At 43.8% G+C, this 25,312-nt stretch overlaps 1 protein-coding gene across 3 annotated transcripts; it reads left to right on the top strand.

Annotated features, from left to right (window-relative positions):
- Positions 1-5: 5 nt before the first annotated feature.
- Positions 6-21,834, top strand: zcchc17 (zinc finger, CCHC domain containing 17). 3 transcript variants are annotated; one of them, XM_073028510.1, is made up of 8 exons: positions 6-74; positions 3,834-3,979; positions 4,182-4,239; positions 7,538-7,638; positions 10,300-10,391; positions 11,604-11,704; positions 14,511-14,638; positions 21,253-21,834. In XM_073028510.1, the coding sequence occupies exons 2-8, from the start codon at positions 3,938-3,940 to the stop codon at positions 21,448-21,450; spliced, it is 720 nt and encodes a 239-aa protein (XP_072884611.1). In that variant the 5' UTR covers positions 6-74; positions 3,834-3,937; the 3' UTR covers positions 21,451-21,834. The 3 variants fall into 3 exon arrangements, with proteins under 3 accessions (XP_072884611.1, XP_072884612.1, XP_072884613.1); XM_073028511.1 differs by lacking the exon at positions 3,834-3,979 and having other exon boundaries at positions 30-74; XM_073028512.1 differs by lacking the exons at positions 6-74; positions 4,182-4,239.
- The last annotated feature ends 3,478 nt before the right edge of the window (positions 21,835-25,312 follow it).

Here is a 25,312-nt window from a genome sequence, read left to right on the forward strand (position 1 = left end):
GTCCGGATTGAGTAAGAGTCTTTACTATTGGTTCTGATGGCAGAGGTTGCAAGATGGTGGTGACTGGATGAATGGTGACTTTTGTTCGTTGTTAATTAATTGTCTGTGTTATTTTAAGTTCGGTTTTATATTGTAATGGCTATTATCAGTAAAGGGTGGTTGTTGTACTTTAGGCTGTGTTTCCAGCTTGTTTCCGGGTTCAGAGCTGACATTTGTTATGAGATTTGTTTTGCGGCAGCAGTACAGTGCAAGACATAAAAGTATTATAAATTATACATTTAAATAAACTAGTACAGAAGACAAATAATGGGGTAGTGTTAATAGATTCATGCTCCTTGCAGGGGCATCTGAGGGCAGAGGGGAAGAAACTGTTTCTAAAACATTGAATGTGGGTCTTCGTACTCCTTTACCTCTCTTCCAAAGAGAAGAGTGCATGGTGAGGGTCTTTGATGATGAATGCCGCCTTCTTGACGCGGCACCTTCTGAAAGTGTCCTTGATGGTGTGAGGACTGCCTGCGATGGAACTGGCCAAGTCAACCCTCCTCAGCCCGCTGGTTGTATAACAAGCTGTGATGCCACCAGCCAGAATGTTCTCCACTGTCCACCTGTAAAATTTCACAAGAGTCTTTGGTGACATACCAAAACTCTACAGACTCCTAATGAAGTAGAGCTGCTGGCATGCGTTCTTCGTGATTGCACAATGCGTCGGGCCTGGGGGGACCCTCCGAGATGATAACGCTCAGGAACGTGAAACAGCTCACTCTTCCCACCACTGACCCCTCGGTGAAGACTGTTGTGTGTTCTCCCAAGTTCCCCGTCCTGAAGCGCGTCATAAATTTCTTGGTCTTGCTGACATTGAGTGTGAAGTTGTTATTGAAATAGAGCTCAGCCGACAGCTCTATTTCATTCCTGTACCCCTCCTTGGTGCAGTCTGAGATTCTACCAAGAATAGTACTGCCATCAGCAAATTTTATTTATTCTTGTTCCAATAGCAAATTCTGTAATTGAAGTGTATACACTTTGCTGTTGGGGAGGGGGGATTAAATAGCAGAATAACTTGCCCAGCATTGTTAGGCAGTTAGATGGCCTCCAGAAGAAGATTCCCAACACTTATCTTACGATATGAGACAAATGCAATATTACTGGGTTATCAAAATGACAAGTGGTGATGTAACTGTATTGTCAAAAATATAGAAAAATCAACATGAAAAGTGAGAACAAGGCAACTAAGAAGTATGAGCTTAAATGTAAAGAGTATCATGAGTTGTAGCTTAATGGCCAGCACTCTCATCTCTGAATCAGGAGGTTTCAAACTTAAATTCTGAAACAATTTAGGTTCTGTGAGAAGGGTGGGGGGGGGGGGTCATCGGGGCTTTGATGTTCCTGTCATTCATTCTGTGGGGTTGCTTGTTTCATGGATGTCTGTGAAGAGTAAGAATTACAGGTTGCATGCTGTATACATTCTGTGATATTAAAATGAACCTTTGAACACTGGGGGTGTTCTGCACTGTTGGAGGCCTTTTTTTTTGGACAAGACCATATTGTGAAGTCCTGGCATGTTCCAAAGTGCAGGACTCTCAGCTGAATGACTCGCTTAAACTCATAGCTGCCTGTACCCTGAAGAAATGTAAAAGAATGAAGAGTAGGGAAGGTAATCTGAAAGTCTGGGTCAGTATTTCTAAAATATCCAGTTATTGTCACATTACTATTCTCTACTACTTCATTACTGATAGAAGGCCATTGACTGGGAACATTATCTTTGTTTCTTATTTCACGAAACTTGGCTTAACCTGTTGAGTTTTTTTTTACTGCCCTATTACCCCGCTGGCATTTAGGGTAGCAATGAAGGTCCTCCATCTCTGGCAATGTTCACGGCTTCCTTCATCATTCAGTAGCTTCCTTTCGGTTTTCACTGCAGTCAATCATGTAAGTCCTAGGTGGAGATTCAGGAATACTATCACACTCAGATGTAGAAGGATTCTTCATTGTTGTTTCCATAACAATTTTGTTTTAACAGTCAGGGTTGTTAGACCTGAGCTGAACCCTGGAACCTGCAGGACCGGTGGACCACTCTTAGTCTGTCCTCTACCCTTAGATCAGTTTGGCATGGGTGACCTTACCAAGAGCCAAAGCATGAAGCCCTGACTCCAGCCAACATAGCTCTCCAGGTCATTGAGGCACGCAAGCTTCCATCATATGCAGTTCTTTTATTCTTCAAAATATTGATATTTAAAAGATATAAAATGGCTGACCCATTTGATTTATTAAGAATAACAACAATTCAGAGGGTCTACATTTAAGGTGAGAGGGGTTAAGTTGAAACGAGATGTGGGGCCAAGTTTTCTTTTACATAGAGAGAGGTGGGTGCCCAGAATGTGCTAGATGGGCAGGTGATAGAATATAAATTGGAGCCTTTAAAGAGATGTTTGGATGGGCACGTGAAAAGGATCAGAAGTGGAAAGAGTGAGCAATTTCAAGTTCCTGGGTGTCACTATTTCTGAGGATCCATCCAGGGTCAAACATATCGATGCAGCTACAAAGAAGGCACAACAGTGGCTATATTTCATGTGGAGTTTGAAGAGATTTGGTATGTCACAAAAGACACTCGAAAATTTCCACAATGTACCGCAGAGAGCTTTCCAACTGGCTGCATCACTGTCTGGAAAGTTGTGAACTTAGGTCCATCATGGGCATTGACCTCTGTAGTATCCAGGACATCTTCAAGGAGCGATGTCTCAAAAAGGCAGTGTTCGTCATTGAGGACCCTCATCACCCAGGACATGCCTTGTTCTCATTGTTACCACTGGGGAGGAGGCTCACACTCAACCATTCAGGAACAGCTTCTTCCCCTCTGCCATCAGATTCCTTACTGGACATTGAACCTGTGAACACTACCTCATTACTTTCTATGTTTTTAAAAAAAAATTTGCACTACTTATTTAACTGTTTAATCCCCCTCCCCTCCCTCCAATAATTCACGTTTTTTTCCCCCATTGTACTGAACTGCTGCCACAAAGACGACAAATTTCACAACATCAGCCGGTGATCTCAAACCTGATTGTGATTCTGAATATGAGGGAGATGGAGATATGTGGACGTTGTGTAGGCAGAAGGGATTAGTTTAGTTTGCCATGCAATTACTAATTTAAGTTTGACACAACTTTGTGGGCTAAAGGGCCTGTTCCAGTGCTGTACTGTTCTATGCTCTATGAGTCACTGACTAGGAATTAAGTGGTTACCGTAAGTTACCAGACACCATCCTTAGTGAATTAGATGTGAAACAGGTGGAGTTCTGGGCAGATGAGATAGAATAGGTTACAGGGAAATGAATGGATGGGAAAATGTGATTTTGCTCTGAGATATGCAATAGATTTGACGGGCCGAGTATCCTACTGCACCACGTTTATGTTTTCTATGAAAACAAAAGTAATTGTGATACATTCAGATTGTAGGTTTATTTGTTCTGCACATATTTAATTGCTGTGGCTTTTGCAAAACCTCCAGTGATTCTGTGCCAATAATGAAAGTCTAAATTCAATTTTCACTCTGATGTACAGCTCAGAATGTGCTTAAAATTTTGAATCCCATAGATTTTACTTACATTCAGAAATGTCTGACTAATTTATGAAGAATACTTCATAATTGAGTTTGAAGTTGAAACACGTGCCCTGGGACACAAATTTTAAGTATTAGTTTAGGGAGTATTTGATTTCCGTTGAGAATGAGTGAAAACCTATCTCCTCATAAATGGGTTGGTGTAACTTTGCAGCATTCTGTCATATTCAGAGCACAATTTTTTTTTTTATTAATTGCATTTGATTTTCTGCATCTAGAGCCTCTTGGGGGGGGAAAATGCGAAAAACAAAGTATTCCTGGCAAATGTGTATTTCATAGCTGAATCCTGTAGGAACTTCCACTTTCTTCCTACTGCAAAAAGATGGAGGACATGCCTGAGATGTACTCAGTCTCCCAGGGCGAGGTACGTCTGTTATTGGTTTAAATGCACACAGATTTCCTTCAATTGTTAATCACTATATAATAATAATAAGTACTTTATTGATCCCGAGTGGGAAATTATTTTGTTACAGCAGCAACATTTAAAAATAATAATTAATAACAATATTAGCTAATAATAAAGTACAGAATAAAATAACATAAAATAAAAATGCATTTCTTTTTAGGTTGCATCTGTAACAGAATATGGAGCATTTATTAAAATTCCTGGTTGCAAACGGCAAGGTATATCATCCTGTTACTGTTTTGTGTATCATTAGACCATAAGATATAGGAGCAGAATTAGACCATTTGGCCCATCGAGTCTGCTCTACCATTTCATCAGAGCTGATTCAATTTTCCTCTCTGCCCCAATCTCCTGCCTCCCTCCCCCCCCCACCCCGTATTCCTTCATGCCCTGACCAAATCAAGAATCGATCAACCTCTGCCTTAAGCGTACGTGACTTGGCCTCCACAGCTGCCTGTGGCAATAAATTCCACAGATTCAGCACTCTCTGGCTAAAGAAATTCCTCCTCATTTTCATTCTAAAATGACACCCTTCTATTCGGTCGTAGATCCTCCCGCCATAGGAAACATCCTCTCCCCATCCAATCTATCAAGGCCTTTCACCATTCAATAGGTTTCAGTTAGGTCACCCTTCATTCTTCTAAACTCCAGTGAATACAGGCCCAGAGCCATCAAACGATTTTCATATGACAAGTCATTTAATCCTGTAATCATTGTTGTGAACCTGCTTTGAATCCTTTCCAGTTTCAGTATATCATTTCTAAGATAAGGGGCCAAAATTCCTCTCAATACTCCAAGTGAGGCCTCACCAGTGCTCTATAAAGACTCAACATTACATCCTTGTTTTTGTATTCTGGTCCTCTTGAAATGAATGCAAACATCACATTTGCCTTCCTCACCACAGGCTCAACCTGCAGATTAATCTTTAGAGAATACTGCACAATCTGTTTGCACCTCAGATTTTTGTACTTTTTCTCCATTTAGAAAATAGTCAACCCTTTCATTTCTTCTAACAAAGTGCATGACCATACAGTTCCTGACATTGTATTCCATTGCCAGTTCTTTGCCCATTTCCTAATTTGTCTAACTCTTCTTGTAGCCCCTCTACTTTCTCAAAACTACCTGCCCCGCCACCTATCTTCATACCATCCGCAAACTTTGCAACAAGGCCATCAATTCCATCATCCAAATCATTGACGTATAACATAAAAATAATCGGTCCCAACACAGACCCTTGTGGAACACCACTAGTCGCTGGCAGCCAACCAGGAAAAAGCTCCCTTTATTCCCACTCTTTGTCTCCTGCCAATCAGCCACTGATTTATCCACGCTAGAATTTTTCCTGTAGTACTGTGGGCTTGCACCTTGTTAAGCAGTTTAATGTGTGGCAACTTGTCAGAGGCCTTCTGAAAATCCAAGCACACAACATCAACCTGATTCTTGAATGATCGTTACTAATGTCTCCACAATCTCTTCAGCCACCTCATTCAGGACTCTGGGGCGTCCACCATCAGGTCCAGGTGACTTATCTACCTTCAGACCTTTCAGTTTCCCAAGAACCTTCTCTCTAGTTCTGGTAACTTCACACACTTCATGAGCCCCGACACCTGGAACTTCTACCATACTGCTTGTGTCTTCCACAGTGAAGACTGATGCAAAATACTTATATGGTTTGTTCACCATTTGTTTGTCCCCCATTACTACCTCCCCAGCATTGTTTTCCAGCTGTCAGTATCTATTCTCGCTTCTTCTTTGTACTTTATGTATCTGAAAAAACTTTTGGTATCCTCTTTAATGTTATTGGCTAGCTTACTTTTGTATTCCATCTTTACCTTAATGACTTTTTAGTTGCCTTCTGTAGGTGTTTAAAAGCTTCCCAAGCCTCTTAATTCCCACTAATTTTTGCTTTATTATGTGCTCTCTCTTTGGCTTTAATGTTGGCTTTGACTTTTCTTGTTAGCCGTGGTTGTATCATCTTACCTTTGGAATACTTCTTCCTCTTTGGGATGTATGTATCCTGTGCCTCTGGAATTGCTCCCAGAAATTCCAGTCATTGCTGCTCTGTCGTCATCCCTGGCAGTGTTCTTTTCCAAACAATACTGGCCAGCTCCTCCCTCATGCCTCTGTAATTCCCTTTACTCCATTGTAATTCTGATCCATCTGACTTCAGCTTCTCCTCAAATTTCAGGGTGAATTTGATCATATTATGATCACTTCTCCCTGAGTGTTCCTTTACCTTAAGTTCTGTGATCATTTCTGGTTCATTGCACAACACCCAATCCAAAATAGCTGATCCCCTAGTGGGCTGAACATGAGCTGCCTTAAAAAGCCATCTCGTAGGCATTCTGGAAACTCCCCCTCTTGGAATCCAGCACCAACCTGATTTTCCCAATCTACCTACATATTGAAATCCCCCATGACTATCATGTGTCTCCATGTACCTTGAAATCACATCCTTAACAAACTGCACACTTGTTATGACACGCAACCATTTCCTCTCACTGAATGAATATAATCCTGTGCTGTGACGATTGTCAAATTAAGTAATCCTACTAATGTAATATTCTATCAGTTAAATATTTTTCAAATTTAAGATGGACGCAAAAATGTAACTCAAATAAGAAAGGAAATCACACACAAAATGCTGGAGGAGCTCAGCAGATCATGCAGCATCTATGGAAATGCATAAATGTCGACGTTTCGGAATGAGACCCTCCTTTGGAAGTGTTGGATCAAAACAGGACGTCATGGGTTTCTGCATTGGATAATCGGCACTGATTGTGGGAATCACAAATAGAGCATGAACATCAATTTCTCTAACTTCTGGTAATTTCTCTCTCCCCATCTCACCCATTCCCTCTTTTTCTATTCCCCATCTGGCTTCACTCTTGCCCCTTCTTTTCTCCGCACCTACTTACCACCTCCCTCTGATGTCCCTCCTCTTTTATCCTGTGGTCCACTCCCCTCTCCTATCAGATCCCTTCACCTTCGGCCATTTACCGCCTATCACATCCATTACATCCCCCCCCCACCTTTCCCCTCACCTGGCTTTTTAGCTTGTGCTCCTTCCTCTGCCCCTGCCTTCTTATTCTGGCTGTTTCCCTTTTGGTTTCCAGTTCTGATGAAGGTTAAAGTTGAAGCCTGTCCTGGTGCTTATGACGGTTTCCGTGGCATGAAGTGACTGAGAGTACGAGACTCCCCCTGGTTAGGACACCAGTCTATTGCGAGATTAACCCCCAGCATTTTGCCGGTACCCATTTTCAGCCTGGTGGACTGGAGCAACATGTGGTTAAGTGCCTTGTTCAAGGACACAACACGCTGCCTCGGCTGGGGCTCGAACTCACGACCTTCAGGTCGCTAGTCCAACACCTTAACCACTTGGCCATGCGCCACACTCGTGATGAAGGGTCTCGATCCGAAACGTTGACGCTTTATCCCTTTCCTGGCCTGCTGAGTTCTTCCGGCCTTTTGTGTGTGTGTGTTACAATGTACTCAAAGCTTGCTTTGTTTTCGCAGGTCTCGTCCACAAGTCGCAGATGTCAGCAAGTCGGGTGGATAACCCATCAGAGATTGTTGATGTTGGAGAGAAAGTCTGGGTTAAAGTAATTGGGAAGGAGGTACAGGAACGTCTTGCTTCATCTTTCCTACTCCGCCCCCAACTCCTTTATCCTGATAACCTGTGCAGGACGTTCTACAGCTTGGGCAGCATCTGCGGGCAGAGAATTATGAGTTAACATACACAGGTCAATGAGCCTTCATTATAAGGGGTAGATTTTCCCTATGTGCCTTGTACACAACAATTAGTTACCAAAATAAAATATTCTGATTTCTCACTCTCAGCAAATTATGCAGCATCTATGGAGAGAAATGCAAGTTAATAACCTTCAATTACAGCTGAACATATAATTTTTCATATTTATTTCAGATCTTCAGCATCAGCAATATTATTGTTAACAAAATAAAAATATTGTAAACTCTCAGCAAATCATGTAGCATCTATGGTGAGAAGAGCAAAGTTAACATTCAAGTCAATCACCTTCAATTACAAATAGACCGATAGATAGATTATTGATCCCAAATGAAAATTACAGTGTCACAGTAGCATTACAAGGGCATAGATATACAAGTATTAGAAGAAAAGTAAGAAAGATTAAAAAATAAGTTACCTCAAACAGGCTAACAGGAGGGGTATACACGAGGAAATCTGCAGATGCTGGAAATTCAAACAACACACACAAACTGCTGGTGGAACACAGCAGGCCAGGCAGCATCTATAAGGACTTCTCCTTATACATGCTGCCTGGCCTGCTGTGTTCCACCAGCATTTTGTGTGTGTTGTTTTAACAGGAGGGGTATTAACTTTCCCAACTACAGGTTGACTCATTATAGAGCCTAATGGCCAAGGGTAAGAATGGTCTCATACAGCGCTCTTTGGAGCAGTGTGGTTATCTTAGTCTATCACTGAAAGTGCTCCTCTGTTCAGCCAAGGTGGCATGCAGAGGGTGAGAAACATTGTCCAGAATTGACAGGATTTTCCATAGGGTCCTTTGTTTTATCGCAGCCTCCGGTGTGTCCAGTCTGACTCTTATAACAGAGCCAGACTTTGTAATCGGTTTATTGAGCCTGTTGGCATCACCCGTGTTGATGCCATTGCCCCGGCACACCACTGCATAGAAGATTGTTCTGGTGACAACAGACTATGGTAGAACATGTGAAGGAGAGGCCTGCATACTCCAAAGGACCTCAATCTCCTCAGGAAGTAGAGGCGACTCTGGCCCTCCTTGTACACAGCCTCTGTGTCGGTGCTCCACTCACGTCTGTCATCTAGATGCACCCCCAGGTACTAGTAGGTCCTCACCACATCAGCATCCATGACCTGACATACTCTAAGATCAATCAAATCCTTCCATCCCACATAGAACTCCTTTTTAAAAAAATCGATTTTGCCTATCTAATGGTCTCTTAGATGTCCCTAATGTGTCAGCCTCTATCACCACCCCTGGCAGCTCATTCCACACACTCACCACACTCTTTGTAAAATAAAAAAGACTATCTCTGACATCCACCCCTATACTTCCAACCAATCACCTTAAATTTTAAACACAAGAATTTCTGCAGATGCTGGAATTCCAAAGCGCCACGCATGAAACGCTGGTGGAACTAATGAACAGTTGATGTTTCGGCCCGAGACCATTTCAGACTGAGTCCTGAAGAAGGGTCTCGGCCTGAAATGTCGACTCTTCTTCTGAGTTCCTCCAACATTTTGTGTGTGTCGCCTTAAAATTATGCTGCAGTGTATCTGGCATTTCTGCCCTGGCTGTCCACTCCACCTATGCCTTCTGGCATCTTATACACCTCTATATAGTCACCTCTCATCCTTCTTTGCTCCAAAGAGAAAAGCCCTAACTTGCTCATCCTAATAAAACGTGCTCTCTAATCCATGCAACAACCTAGTAAACCTCCTTTGCATCTTCTCTAAAGCTTCTACACCTTTCCTATAATGAGGCAACCAGGATTACACTGAAGAGCAGGCAGAGGAGATTCATCGGGACGTTTCCTGAGATGGAGCAGTTTACTTATGAGGAGAGATGGAAGAGGCCAGGTCTGTTTACCCTGGAGGAAGTTTTAAGAGGGGACAGAAAGTCATAGGAAACTGTATCACAAAAATGGGCCCTTCGGCCCATCTAGTCTGTGGTGAACATGTTTGAGGTACTGAATTATGAGGGGTAAACTGCAAGAAACATTTCCCCATATCCGAGGTGCGTAAAGCTAGTGGGCAGGCTAAGGGCATGGGTCAGAGATTTAAAGGGAACCTGAGAAGAATCTTCTTCCATCCAAAGAGGTGAGTATTTGGAACGCACAATCTGAGAGAGTGGTGCTGGCAGAGCCGCTGACTGCATTTCAGAATAATTCAGATAAGCACTGAATCACCAAAGCAAAATAGGCTATGGGCCAAGTGCTGGAAGAAGGGATTGATGTAGATGGGTGTATATGCACTTTCGTGCTCTGAGATTCATGGCATCATCTATGGTGGTTGACAAAGTATACCATCACCTTTAAGATTTATGTGAACATGAATTTTGAGATTCAACTCTGCAAGGTATTCTCATAATGTTGCAGTGAACATTTTTTAATCAACCTTAGTATGGAGAGTTGTTATTGATTGCTTTCACTAAATGCACACCATTGCTGTCGATCTGTTACTAAATTATGCATTTGCTGCCAGTAATCAACATCAAATTTCTATTGTTGTATGACTGTAAAACTTGTATTTTTAGGAGAAGGACGGCAAAGTCAAGCTTTCTCTGTCAATGAAGTCTGTCAATCAAGGAACTGGGAAGGACCTCGATCCCAATAACGTGGCTCTTGAGTACGTGTTTCTGTTGGTTTATTAAATATGCTTTGAAAATTAGAACAATTTTAACACAAAGTTGAGATCAGGATATTTTTTGAGTATTATAGCAATTACGGTTGTGCTTCTCCCACACAATGCTTTGCAGCTTTCTGTAATCCAAACAAGAAATTAGTTTTATTCAAAAAGAAACTAAATACCATGCTACATTGTAGCACCAGGTAGTCCCCGAGTTATGAATGTCCAACTTAACGAACAACTCGTACTTATGAACCGAGGAAGGAGAACGCCGTCCACCATTTTACGTTGGATCGCGATGCCGTCCGCCATTTTAAGTCGGATCGTGACGCTGTCCGCCATTTTAAGTTGTTGCCGTTGACACTGCGTTGAGTGTGTAACTTTGTATTTGGCTTAAATATTTTAGCAAGATTCACCCTGACCCCCCCACCCCTTTTACCGGTCAGCTGGTGGCACAGTGAGATCAGTGCTGGGCTCGAGAACGGAGGTTCCCGAGTTCGATTCAGTGACAGACCCCTCCCAAGCAGCGCCGGGTCGATGTCAAGCTCACAACTCAACCTCGTAAAAAAAAAACACTGCCAACTCCAGTTTAAATTTCCACATGGAATATTGTGGAGGATCAAATACCCAAACCCAGCACAGACCCCAGTTGTCCCATTTGACCTGTCTCAGTGCAGTGGACTTTAGGACCCGGGGAATTCAGTGCGGTGGTCCTTAGGACCCGGCGGAACTCCGGACCTGCAGTGTTTCTGTTCCGTTAACAGGAAGCGATCACGATTGAAAATAAAGTAGAAATAATAAAGCGTTTGGAAAGAGCTGAAATGCCATCGGACATTGGAAAAGTGTTAGGCTGCAGTCGGTCAACGATCGGAACAATTTTAAAGGATAAAGGATAAAATGAGAATAATGGAAAATGTGAAAGGCCCTGCCCCAATGAAGGCTACAATTATTACTAAGCAACGCAATGGTTTAATTATTGGAATTATACGTTTCTTATGTGTTTTATATGCATAGAAAGGTAACATATATACTAAGACAAATGTTTGACTAACTGATGCTAAATACTGGATGTACTTGTTCTGACTTACGTACAAATCTGACTTAAAGACGGACTCAGGAACAGACCTCGTTCGTAACCCGGGGACTGCCTGTAATATTTCTAGATGAAAGGCAGAAAGTGGCTAAGTTTAACACCACTCTGACTATTTACAGCCAGGACGAGAGGAGAAAACGCAAGTTCAAAGATTTTACCACACAGAAGATAACACTTGAAGCGGTCCTAAACACGGTTTGCAAAAAATGTGGATGTAAAGGTACTTGCATCATTGATCTTATTTGCAATTAAGAGTTTGTTTGAAAAAAAGTCAGGAATTCAGGTAAATTATAACTCTGGTTAGTTTTAGCAGAATTCAGTTTGGGATCAGTAGAACAGTGGTCCCCAACCACTGGGCTGCGAGGAAACGATATGATTTGGTGATATGAAACGATATGAGTCAGCTACACCTTGCGAGGTCATCAGTTGCTGAAACGCAATGATACCCTAGCGCCAGGGATCACTGGTTGGCCTTGGGTAACTGGGAGCCTCACGTGGCCAGCGGAAGTGACATTGCTACTGGCCTGGAGCATGGACAGATGGGTGCTGACTCTAAACCTGTTTAGCACTCTGAATGTTCGTGGGGAACCTGATGCTAAAATATTCGCAGACGACCTAATTTGGGCTCAGGGATTCGTAAGTAGCAGAGTAGCTACCTCGCTGTGATCTGCTGAAAGTCATCCCTCGAGCCAAACTTTTATCGGCTGATAGATCCTACCTACCTACGGGGGGGGGGGGGGGGGGGGGGGGGCAGGGCGCGCCTTGTCACTCTCTTCCTCGCTCAATCGGTTGCTCTCTCCAGACTGTGACCTCCAGCCCTTACTTTGTCCTCTCACCCCACCCACGACCAGCCGCACCTAGCCGAGGCGTCTGGTGAGCCGGCGGGCGGTAAGCTGGAGTTCCCGCCCGGAGGCTGTCTAATGAGGCAATGAAACCTTCAAAACTGCTTCGGTACCCTGAGTCCAAACACCCTGAACTTAAAGACAAATCCATTGAGTTTTTTGAGCAGAGAAAACGTGAGCAAGCAGGACAGAAGCAAGTGCTGATAGCCAAGTAAACTAAATTGCGGAATAGACTGGACATAAGGAACCTCCTTCGAGTATCGCTGTATTCCGGTCATGTTTAACTACCCCCCCCCCCCCCCCCCCCCCCCCCCGGTTGGCCGGTCCGCAAGAATATTGTCAATATTATACCAGTCCGCGGTGCAAAAAAGTTTGGTGACCCCCTGCAGTAGAACATAGTGGCAGAGAACAGGCCCTATTGCCTATGGTGTTGTGCTGATCCTTTAATCTTCTCTAAGATCGATGTAACACTTCCCTCCCACATAGCCTTCCATTTTTTGTTGGTCTATGTGCCTATCTAAGTCTCTTAAAAGTCACTAATAGCTCTACCACCACCCCCGGCAGTGTTTCCAAAAGCAAATTACTTTGAAATATAAAACCCCAGAGTGATAAATGAATTTAAAGATTTTAAAGATAAATATATTATTTGTCATACAGATACCAAAACGTAGTGCAATGCCTCATTTGCGTCATTGACCAACACAGTGCGAAGATGCGTCGGTGGCAGTCTGCAAGCGTCACCAGTCTTCCAGCAGGCATACATTTTAGTTCTATGAGACTTAACCATCTATGAGTGTGAGCACATCTTGATTTTGTACAAAACAAAAGGCGGCTTGAGTCCACTGACTGAACACGAGTGGAACATGCAGGTGGAGTTAACCTCACTTTGATTCATTTGGAAATTGGTTTGCCTGCTTTGAGTCGGTGGATTCAGGGATTCATCTTCGAGTCTGAATGAATACGCCACAGCTGTCACCAACTTCATCAAGACCTGTGTGGTTGAGTGTGTGGCATTAAAGACCAATGATCCAGAGCTGTACAAGAAGTCCAGGTACAACCTATGGAAAGCTATTTTAAAACCATTCCGATTGCGGTTCAAGATGGAATTGGATGCGCGTCACGTCTGACAGTGCTTGCAGGCCATTACATCCTAGAAAGGGAAGCCTAACATCAGGAATGGCTGTGATGCTTCACCACCAGCTGAGCTTGACACTTCTTATGCATACTTATAAAGGCATTCTGCACAGAATCTAGTGACCCTGAGGTCTCCGTCTCGGAGGCTGACTTCAGAACGTATTTCAAGAGGGTGAATCCTCACAAGGTATCAGGCCCTGATGGTGCACCTGGTGGGGCTCAGAAAACCTGTGCCACCCAACTGGCGGGCGTGTTCAAGGACATCTTCCCTCTCTCATGGCTGCAGTCAGAGTTTCCCACCTGCTTCAGAAGGGTGACGATCACACCAGTGCCCAAGAAGAGGAGGGTCAGGTACCTCAATGACGATTGCCCAATGGCACTCACGTCTAATGTAATGAAGTCCTTTGAGAGGTTGATTATTGCTGGAATCAACCCCTGTCTCAGCAAAGTTCAAAGTAAATTTTATTATTAAAGTACATATATGTTACCATATACAACCCTGAGATTCATTGGGTTCTGGGCATGCTCAATAAATCTGTGAAATAATAATATATAAGCAGTAACTATATAGAGAATGAGATGAAGAGTCCTTGAAAGTGAATCCATGGAAAATTTCATTGATGGGGCAAGTGAAGTTATCTCCTTTGGTTCAAGAGCCTGATGGTTGAAGGGTGATAACTGTTCCTAACCTGATGGTGTGGGGCCTAAGACTCCTGTCCTTCCTTCCCAATGGCAGCAGTGGGAAGTGAGCATGGACCGGATGGTGGGTGTTCTTGACGGATGCTGTTTTCTGATGTGCTCAATGGCGGGTAAGGCTTTTCCTCTGGGGTAGGGTGTATTCACTACTTTTTGCCAACACTAGAGGGCAGTTTACAGTGATTAATTAACCTGCAGAATTTTGGGATGTGGGAGGGAACTGGAGCCGCTGGAAATCTACTTTCACCCAAGTACCGCACGCTACATGATCGTGCTCCGGTTGTGTCATTGGCAATTAATAGGGATGAGTCACCGTTTCAGGCAGAATGTAAGCAATCTTCCTTTGCCTTCCAGGGCATTTTGCAAAAGATTGCTTCATGCAGCCAGGAGGCGTTAAATATAGCCTGGTTCCTGATGATGAAGTGGAATTAGCCAACTGTTCCAGCCAATCTGAATGTCCACCTCCAAAGAAGAAAAAGAAGGTAATTACTTACTTAAGAGTTGGAAGCTCACCCTGTAATTCCAGGTTATAAATAGATAGTTTAGTAAAAAAGAGACAATTCAATATTGATCTGAATGTTCTTCTGCTATATTGACAACTGTCTTGATGCACCCACTATGAGCTCGTCAATTTCATTAACTTTGCCTCCAACTTCTACCCTGCCCTTAAATTCACTTGGTCCATTTCCAACACCTCCCTTCCCTTTCTCAATCTCTCTGTCTCCATCTCTGGAGACAAACTATTATAAACCTACCGATTCCTATGGTTATCTTGGCTATACTACATCCCATCCAATCTCCTGTAAAAATGCTAATCCCTATTCCCAGTTTCTCTGTCTCTGCCACATCTGTTCCCAGGATGCGGATTTTCTTTTCAGGACATCACAGATGTCCTCCTCCTTCAAAGAACAGGGTTTCCCTTCCTCCACGCATCTCCTCAGTTTCCGAACCGTCTGTGCTCATCCAGTCTTCCCACTACCTTAACAGTAATACAGTTCCTCTTGTCCTCACCTACTGCCGTATGAGACTCCACATCCAACACATCATTATCCATAACTTACACCATCTCCAAAGGGATCCTGCCACCAAACACATCTTTACCTTCCCCCATCTCTCTGCTTTCTTCAGGGATCGCTCCCTCTGTCATTCCCTTGTCCATTCGTCCCTGTACACTAATCCTGTCACTTATCCCTGTAAGCAACCAAAGTGGTGCATCTGCCCATTCACCTCCTCCCTCACCTCCATTCAGGGCCCCAGACAGTCCTTCCATTTGAGGCAACACTTCACCTGCAAACCTGCTGGGGTCACCTATTGTGTCCGGTGCTTCTGATGCGACCTCCTCTGCGTTGGCCAGACCCATTGTAAATTGGGAGACCGCTTCGTTGAACACCTCCACTCCATCCACCAAAAGCATAACTTCCCTTTCTTTATCAGTCTTTTTATTGATTTAAAAAGAGCGTATATACAAGCAAGAGGAGAATTATCTCAAATATATTTATCAATAACAATACATACAGAAGGTGAAATAAACATTATCAAAATCATACATAGTATTAATCTGATATGTATGATAAGGGAAAATATAATTCTCTTATCAATTCATAAAAAGAAAAAAAGACTTTCTGAATTTTTATATGAAAACTCCCCCACTATTCTCTACAAACAAAAACAAAAAGGAAAAGAAAAAGATAAAAAGTCCATCCTGAGAGTAAAACCAAGTAAAGAAAGACTTTCTGATCAAATCCAAAAGTTCGAATAAATAACTGGAAGAGAGTCAGTACAAAAATCAATAAATCAAATCATATGAAAATATTGAATGAAAGGTCGCCAGATTTCTTCAAATTTAAAGGATGTATCAAATGTCCGACTTCTTACTTTCTCTAAACTTAAACAGGACATGATAGAGGAAAGCAGAACTTCCTGGTGGCCGAACATTTTAATTCCAATTCCCATTTCCATTCCAATAAGTTGTCCTGTGTCAATGATGAGGCCACCCTCAGGATGGAACAAAACACCTTATGTTCTGTCTGGGTAGCCTGCAACCGGGTGGCATGAATATCAATTACTCCTTTTGGTTTAAAAAAAAATAATTCTCCCCATCCCCTCTTCTTCTATTCTGCACTCTGGCCCCTGAACTAACCTTAACTGTTTATCACCTCCCAATGGGTCCCTGCCTCCTATCCTTTCACCTATGGTCCGCTCTCCTCTCCTTTCAGATTCCTTTCTCATAGGGCTCCTTACCTTTCCTACACACCAGGCTTCACTTATCACTTTGTAGCTGTCTTCCTGACCCTTGATGCACCTTTTTATTATGTCATCTATCCCCTTCTTTTCCAGTCCCATTGAAGGGTCTTGGCCCGAAACATTGACTGTTTATTCACTTCCATAGATGCTGCCTGACCTGCTGAGTTCCTCCAATATTTTGAGTGTGTGGCTTTGGATTCCCAGCATCTGCAGAATTTCTCCTGTTTGTGATACTTGCAATATTGTGCACAATTCTTGATTTCTTGAATTGAGCAAGAAGAGGTTAATAGACCAAAAATTAGTGGGAAGTTAGAGGATTGGGAAGCTTTTAAAAACCAACCGAAGGCAACTAAAAAAGTAATTAAGAAGGTAAGGTGGAATATGAAAGTAAGCTAGTCTATAATATTAAAGAGGAAACCAAAAGTTTCTTTTGATACATAAAGTGTAAAAGAGGTGAGAGTGGATATTGGACCGCTGGAAAGCAATGCTGCAGAGGTAGTAATGGGGGACAATGAAATGGCAGATGAACTGATTCAGTATTTTTCATCAGTCTTCACTGTAGAAGACACTAGCAGTATGCTGGAAGTTCCAGGTATCGGGGGCATGAAGTGTGTGAAGTTACCATAAAAAGACAAGATGCTTGGGAAACTAAGGTCTGAAGGTAGATAAGTCACCTGAACCAGATGGTGTACACCCCAGAGTTCTGAAAGAGGTGGCTGAAGAGATTGTGGAGGCATTAGTAATGATCCTTCAAGAATCACTAGATTCTGGAACGGTTCCAGAAGACTGTAAAATTGCAAATGTCACTCCACTCTTCAGGGAGGGAGAGAGACAAAAGAAAGGAAACTATAGGCCTTGGTCAACACACGCAAAATGCTGGTGGAACACAGCAGGCCAGGCAGCATCTATAAGGAGAGGCACTGTCGACGTTTCGGGCCGAGACACTTCGTCAGGACCCTTCGTCCTGATGAAGGGTCTCAGCCCGAAACGTCGACAGTGCTTCTCCCTATAGATGCTGCCTGGCCTGCTGTGTTCCACCAGCATTTTGTGTGTGTTGTTTGAATTTCCAGCATCTGCAGATTTCCTCGTATAGGCCTTGGTTGTTGGGAAGATGTTGGAGTTGATTATTAAGGATAAGGATAAGGATCCAGGGTACTTGGAGGCCGTAGCCAGCATAGTTTTCTCAAAGGACACTCTTACCTGACAAATCTGTTGGAATTCTTTGAAGAAATAACAAGCAGGATAGACAAAGGGGAATGGTTGATGATTTTCTTGGTAGCTTGGATTTTCAGAAGGCCTTCGACAAGGTGTCACACATGAGGTTGCTTAACAAGCTATGAGTCCATGTACATGATCGTTTCTAGCATGGTTAATGCAGAGGCTGATTGGCAGGAGGCAAAGAGTGGAAATAAAAGGAGCCTTCACTGGTTGGCTGCCAGTGACTAGTGATGTTCCACAGAGGCCTGTGTTGGGATTGTTCCTTTTTATGTTATATGTAAATTATTTGGATGATGGAATTGATGGCTTTGTTGCAGCGTTTCAGATGATTAGATTGTGAGGACATTAAGTCCTCGATTATTGTCATTTAGTAATGCATGCATTGAGAAATGATACAATGTTCCTCCAGTATGATATCACAAAAACACAAGACAGACCAAGACTAAATTACAAAACCCACATAATTATAACATATAGTTACAACAGTGCAAAGCAATGCTGTAATTTGATAAGGGCAGACCATGGACACAGTAAAAGGAAGTCTCAAAGTCCTCGATAGCCCATCATCTCACGTAGACGGTAGAAGGAAGAAAAACTCTTCCTGCCATGAACCTCCAGCGCCGCAAAGCTTCCCGATGCAGCCTCTGGAAGCATCCGACCACAGCCGACTCTGAGTCCGTCCGACAAACTTCGAGCCTCCGACCAGCCCTCCGACACCGAGCACCATCTCTGCTGAGCGCTTCGATCCCGGCCCCGGCCGCCAAGCAACAGGCAAAGCCGAGGATTCGGGGCCTTCCTCTCCGGAGATTTCTTGACTGCACAGTAGCAGTGGCAGTGAAACAGGCATGTCAGAAGTTTCACCAGATGTTCCTCCGTGCTTCTCACGTCCATCCCCATCAAATCAGGATTGTGCACAATCCCTACTTACAGATAACAGATATTCATTCCCGGAGTGGCCGCGTGCGCTGCCATCGCGCTGCCATGTTCTTCCAGTTTGATATGACGATACGTGGAGGGGCAGGTAGATTTGAGGAAATAGGGAGGCTACAGAAGGACAGGCAGATTAGCAGAATGGGTAAAGATGTGGCAGATAGAATATAGTGTCTGGAAATGTATGATTGTGCACTTTGGTAGAAGAAATGAAAGAGTTAACTATTTTCTAAATGAAGAGAAAGTACAAAAATCTGAGGAACAAAGGGATTTGAGACGTGCAGGATTCCCTAAAGGTTAATTGCAGGTTGAGTCTGTGGTGAGGAAAGCAAATGCAATGTTAGAGTTCATTCAAAGAGGACTAGAATATAAAACCAAGGATGTAATCTTGAGACTTTACAAAGCACTGGAGTATTGTGAGCAGGTTTGGGCCTGTTATCTTAGAAACTGAAGAGGGTTCAAAGGAGGTTCCTCCGTCTAGCGGAATTAGTTCTTACTCTCAATAATTTCTCCTTTGGCTCCTCCCACTTCCTCCAAACCAAGGGTGTAGCCATGGGCACCCGTATGGGTCCCAGTTATGCCTGCCTTTTTGTTGGCTTTGTGGAACAGTCCATGTTCCAAGTCTATATGGGTATCCATCCCCCTCTTTTCCTTCGCTACATCGACGACTGCATTGGCGCTGCCTCCTGCACGCATGCTGAGCTCGTTGACTTCATTAACTTTGCCTCCAACTTCCACCCTGCCCTCAAATTTACCTGGTCCATTTCCGACACATCCCTCCCCTTTCTTGATCTTTCTGTCTCCATCTCTGGAGACGGCTTATCTACTGATATCTACTATAAGCCTACGGACTCTCACAGCTACCCGGACTATTCCTCTTCCCACCCTGTCTCTTGTAAAAACGCTATCCCCTTCTCACAATTCCTCCGTCTCCGTCGCATCTGCTCTCAGGATGAGGCTTTTCATTCCAGGACGAAGGAGATGTCTTCCTTTTTTAAACAAAAGGGCTTCCCTTCTTCCACCATCAACTCTGCTGTCAAACGCATCTCTCCCATTTCCCGCACATCTGCCCTCACCCCATCCGCCCACCACCCCACTCGGGATAGGGTTCCTCTTGTCCTCACCTACCACCCCACCAACCTCCAGGTCCAACGTATAATTCTCCGTAACTTCCGCCACCTCCAATGGGATCCCAAGCACATCTTTCCTTCCCCCCCTCTTTTTGCTTTCCGCAGGGATCGCTCCCTAAGTGACTCCCTTGTTCACTCATCCCCCCCATCCCTTCCCACCGATCTCCCTCCTGGCACTTATCCTTGTAAGCAGAACAAGTGCTACACCTGCCTTTACACTTCCTCCCTCACCACCATTCAGGGCCCAGACAGTCCTTCCAGGCGACACTTCACCTGTGAGTCGGCTGGTGTGGTATATTGCGTCTGGTGCTCCCGGTGTGGCCTTTTATATATTGGTGAGACCCGACACAAACTGGGAGACCGTTTCGCTGAACACCCACGCTTGGTCCGCCAGAAAAGGTAGGATCTCCCAGTGGCCACACATTTTAATTCCACGTCCCATTCCCATTCTGATATGTCTATCCATGGCCTCCTCTATTGTCAAAATGAATCCAAGCTCAGGTTGGAGGAACAATACCTTATATACCGGCTGGGTAGCCTCCAACCTGATGGCATGAACATTGACTTCTCTAACTTCCGTTAATGCCCTTCCTCCCCTTCTTACCCCATCCCTGACATTCTTAGTTGTTTGCCTGTTCTCCATCTCCCTCTGGTGCTTCCCCCCCTTTCTTTCTCTCGAGGCCTCCCGTCCCATGATCCTTTCCCTTCTCCAGCTCTGTATCACTTTCACCAATCACCTTTCCAGCTCTTAGCTTCATCCCACCCCCTCTGGTCTTCTCCTATCATTTCGCATTTCCCCCTCCCCCACTACTTTCAAACCTCTTACTATCTTTCCTTTTGGTTAGTCCTGATGAAGGGTCTCGGCCCGAAACGTCGACAGTGCTTCTCCTATAGATGCTGCCTGGCCTGCTGTGTTCCACCGGCATTCTGTGTTGTTGTTTGAATTTCCAGCATCTGCAGATTTCCTCGTGTTTGCTCATGAAAATGATTCCAGGATTGAATGGCTTGTCATATGAAGAATGTTTGATGTCTCTGGGCCTGTATTCACTAGAATTCAGAAGGATGACGGGTAACCTCATTGAAACCTATTGAATGGTGAAAGTCCTTGATAGAGTAGATGTGGAGAGGATGTTTCCTATGGTGGCGAGTCTAAGACCAGAGGACACAGCCTCAGAATAGAGGGGCGTCCTTTTAGGAAAGAAATGAAGAGGAATTTCTTTAGCCAGAGAGTGATGAATCTGTGGAATTCTTTGCTACAGACAGCTGTAGAGGCCAAGTCTTTATGTTTATTTAAGACAGGAGTTGAAAAATTCTTGATTGCTCAGGGCATGATGGGACACAGGGACAGATTGGGACTGAGAGGAAAATTGGATCAGCCATGATGAGATGGCGGAGCAGGCCTAATTCTGCTCCAATATCTTATGATCTTATTTTTGTCTGGAAGAACTTAAGACATCGAGGATAACAATAAAAATGACAAGTGTAGAATGTAGCTACTTTTGAACCAGATTTGTGAAAGGAAATAGCTGCTATTTTACCAGTGTTGTCATAAATAAGTGTATGATCTCCTGCAGGAGAAAGAAAAGGAACTGAAGAAGGACAAGGGAAAGGCAGCTTCTTCCAAATCCCATTCTTCAGAGACATCGGACACAGACAGTGAGCAGGGCCGTGCAGATGTGAAAATGCACAGGCATTCAAAAAAGACTCGGAAGTCACACAAGAAGAAGCACAAAAAGCACAAGAAACATAAAGAATCCAAAAAGAAGGAATAGGCCGGAACTGTAGAAACCCTGAAAGCTGAATTTTGTGATTGGAGGTATTGATAACGCTCAAGGAAGTTAAACTGGCGACTCTCTCCCACCTTGTTAAGGATGTAATGCACTGTACAGTATTTGGTTGCAAGATACATTTGAATACACAATTTTGTTGTAAAATAACAGTTGCAATATTTTACTGTTTTTGTAGAATGATATGTCTTAATTTTCTGCCAAAATATTCCCATTTCAGTTCCTACAATTTATATTTCTTGGATGGCCAAATATTCCATCTTTAATATTGGATTTACAACTGTCCTATAGTGATGTGAATAGAAATCCATATCCTATTGAAAGTCCTTTGTTCATTAATTTGATTGAATTGAAACAATTTATTTTAAATGAGTTACTATCTTCATTAAAAATACAGAAGTTGGAGTTTAATTATCATTCAGCAATACACATGGTTACAGCCAAACAAAACAAGAGTCCCTCTGGGACCAAGGTGCAAAGCACAGAACCAACAGTAGCACAAGACACACATAGCACATATAATTATAACAGAAAAACATAGCTACAAAAAATAATATTACGAAAGTAATAACATTGCCCAAGTCCCTGAGTGTCGTGGCCTGCAGATTGATGGTGTATGGATGTTGTCTGAGAGCCATGTTTCTGCAAGAACAAGCCACAGTAGTACAGCACAGAACCAGGCTCTTTGGCTCATCTAGTCCATGCGGAAACCACGTAAACTGCGTACTCCCATAGCCCTCTAGACCCTTCCCATCCATGTACCTATCCAAACTTCTAAATGTTGAAAGCGAGCTTGCATGCACCACGCTCTCACGCCTCTTAAGTAGTTCCCCTTAAACTTTTCACCTTTCACCCTTAACCCACGACCTGTTTGTCATCCCATCCAACCTCAGTGGAAAAGGCCTGCTTGCATTTACCCTGTCTGTACCCCTCATAGTTTTGTGTACCTCTATCAAACCTCCTCTCAGTCTTCCACTGAGCGAACAGAACACTGGCGGGTAGCACCAACAGGAGCGGCCGGTCTCCGGCATGACCTTCCTCGGCGGCCACAACAGGTGCCCAACCCCGAGGCATGAATGAGGGCCTGGTCTGTGCCACAGTCGAAGGCATGCAGCTCCCCCGCTGTCAATCTCGCCAATAAACCCATTGCAATGGAACTCGTAATATTTTACATTATTAATGTCCACAGGGTCTTGCATTCACAACTAATAAGTCCCTCACCATCTGTTGGATCGCACAACGCCAGTGATGTTGAAGTAGGCCGCAACACGTTGTGTAAGAAACTAGAACTAGGGGACATAGCCTCAAAATTCAGGGGAGTGGATTTAGGACGGAGATGAGGAACTGCTTTTCCCAGAGTGGTGAGTCTGTGGAATTCTCTACCCAATGAAGCAGTGGTGCAAACCTCAGTAAATATATTTAAAACGAGGTTGAATAGATTTTTGCTTAGTAGGGGAATTAAGGGTTATGGGGAAAGGGCAGGAGGGTGGAGATGAGTTCATGGCCAGATCAGCCATGATCTTATTGAATGGCGGAGCAGGCTGGACGGGCCAGATGGCGAACTCCTCCTCCTATTTCTTATGTTCTAAATGCAGTTCCACTGCTATCCAGCAACTTGCTAGTGGGGTAGACCTTCAGTACCTGCTTTCTTAATATCCAGTAGTGTCTTGCCATCATGAGAACGATGTAAAGGATGAACAGTGGCACCCTGGGTTGGACCCAGAGAGGCTGCACCGCCGCCTACATTTAAACATATATTGACTTCGTGACTTCCACACCAGTACTTCAGCATTTGTTTGATCACCTTCAAATTCACTGTCGTTCTTCATTGCACTCAACTTTGACCCAGTATATAATTACAGATCACAAAATGTTACATTAACTATGTTCAGTGTTAATGCTCTAGTGTTAAGGGAATAAAGCACATTGGCAGGAAACGGCGGTGGGGGATGGTATATGTAATCCAACGTAATATGAGTTGTTGGCAGACTGGAAGATAAGAGAGTTAAATTTTATGCCATTGCTCATAAAATTAAGAACTTCTGATAATGTACATGAAAGACAAGAACCAAGAGATAACCTGGAGACATGCTGTAGGTTGGAGTATAAAATTATAAAGTTTAATCACATACATTCTTTTATAAGCTTTCCAGCTTATACTTTCTTTAAGCATTTATACGACTTTCAGTTTCTCTGTCTTTGCCACATCTGTTCTCAAAATGTGGCTTTTCGTTCCAGGTCTTCTGAAAGGCTTCTTTTCAGGAAATGTGACTTCCCCCTCTCAGTGAAGCCCGCACCGACATTTCCTCTATTTCCTGGATGTCTGCTCTCACCGTACCAACACTCCCCTCCCCCAGCCCTCGTACACAGCAGAGATAAAAGTTCCTTCAGTCCTGGCCTTTGATCTTACTAGCCTTGGCATCCAACTCATTATCCATACCCTGCTATCGCTGGCAGTTGCGATTTATCTGGTAAAGCGAATGACTAGAGGCCGAGGGGTTGAAATGACCTCAATCTAATGCTGCAATGGGATCCCATCTCCCCTCTCTGCCTGTATCTGCTTTCTGCAGGGACCATTTTGTGACTGGTCCGCTCATCTCTCTCCAACTTTCCCTGTCTGCAAGTTAACTGTAAAAAAACACAACACTAATCCCTACACCACCACCCAGAAACCTAAACAGCCCTTCCAGGTGAGGCAGGGAATCACGTACACCTCCTCCAGCTTTGTCTGTGGCATTTGGTGCATGTAATGTGACCTCCTCTAAATCGGCAAATTCAAACTAGGTGATGATTTTGCAGAGCACCTACACTATGCCCGGAGTGGTCATTTAGAGCATCCAGTTCCACGTCACTTCAACTCTCCTTCCCATTTCCATGTTGACCTGACTGACCTTGGCCCGTCCCCAGTGCCATGGTGAAGCCAAACACAAAATGGAAGAACAACAACACATTTCACTTGGGCAGCGTACACCCCAAGCACTGAACTTTACAATTTCAGGTAACTCACATCTCCTGTGTTCCTTTCCCTCCCTACCAATCCATATAGGTTTTCTCTTCCTTCCTTCAACTTTTCCATTTCTCCTCCTTTCCAGTTGTTAATCTCCCTCACCTGGTTCCATCTGCCCCACATTTCCTCTCCTTCAGCCTTTATTGTCCCTTCTTCCAACTGGTTCCATAATGCCTCCATTATCTGGTTCCAAATAACATTACAGATGTCACTGCCTCTACCTTCCCCGCCTGTCTCCAGCTGCCCAGCTTCTGATTTTTGCTTTTGTTTCCATCTACCAACCTGTCTCACCTGCTTATACTTGCCTATCTTCTCTCCAGTAACACACACAAAAAGTCAGCAAGTCAGACAGCATCTATGGGGAGGAACAGACAGTTGACTTTTTGGGTTGAAACCCTTCTTCAGGACTGGAAAGGCAGGGGGAGGACACCAGAATAAAAAGGTGTGGGGAAAGGAAGGAGGACAAAATGGATGGTGATAGGTGAACCCAAGTGGGTAGGAAAGGTAAAGGGCTGGAGAGGAAGCAACATGATAGGAGAGGAGAGTGGAGCATAAGAGAATGGAGATTGTCCAGAGGATTATGATAGGCAGGTGAGAAGAGGTTAAGAGGTCAGAGTGGAGCATAGAACAAGAGGGCAGGGGGGAAGGGAATTTTAATTTTACCAGAAGAAAAAAATCGATTTCATGTCATCAGGTTGAAGACTATCCAGATGTAATCAGAACTGATGCAAGATCTCAACCTGAAATGTTGAACATACCTTTCCCTCCACAGATGCTTCTCGACTCAGTGAGTCAATTCCAGCAATTTGATTTTTGCTGCAGATGCCAGTATCTGCAGTC

This window comes from Hemitrygon akajei, chromosome 24, assembly GCF_048418815.1.
Source record: "Hemitrygon akajei chromosome 24, sHemAka1.3, whole genome shotgun sequence".
Classification (NCBI taxonomy): Eukaryota; Metazoa; Chordata; class Chondrichthyes; order Myliobatiformes; family Dasyatidae; genus Hemitrygon; species Hemitrygon akajei.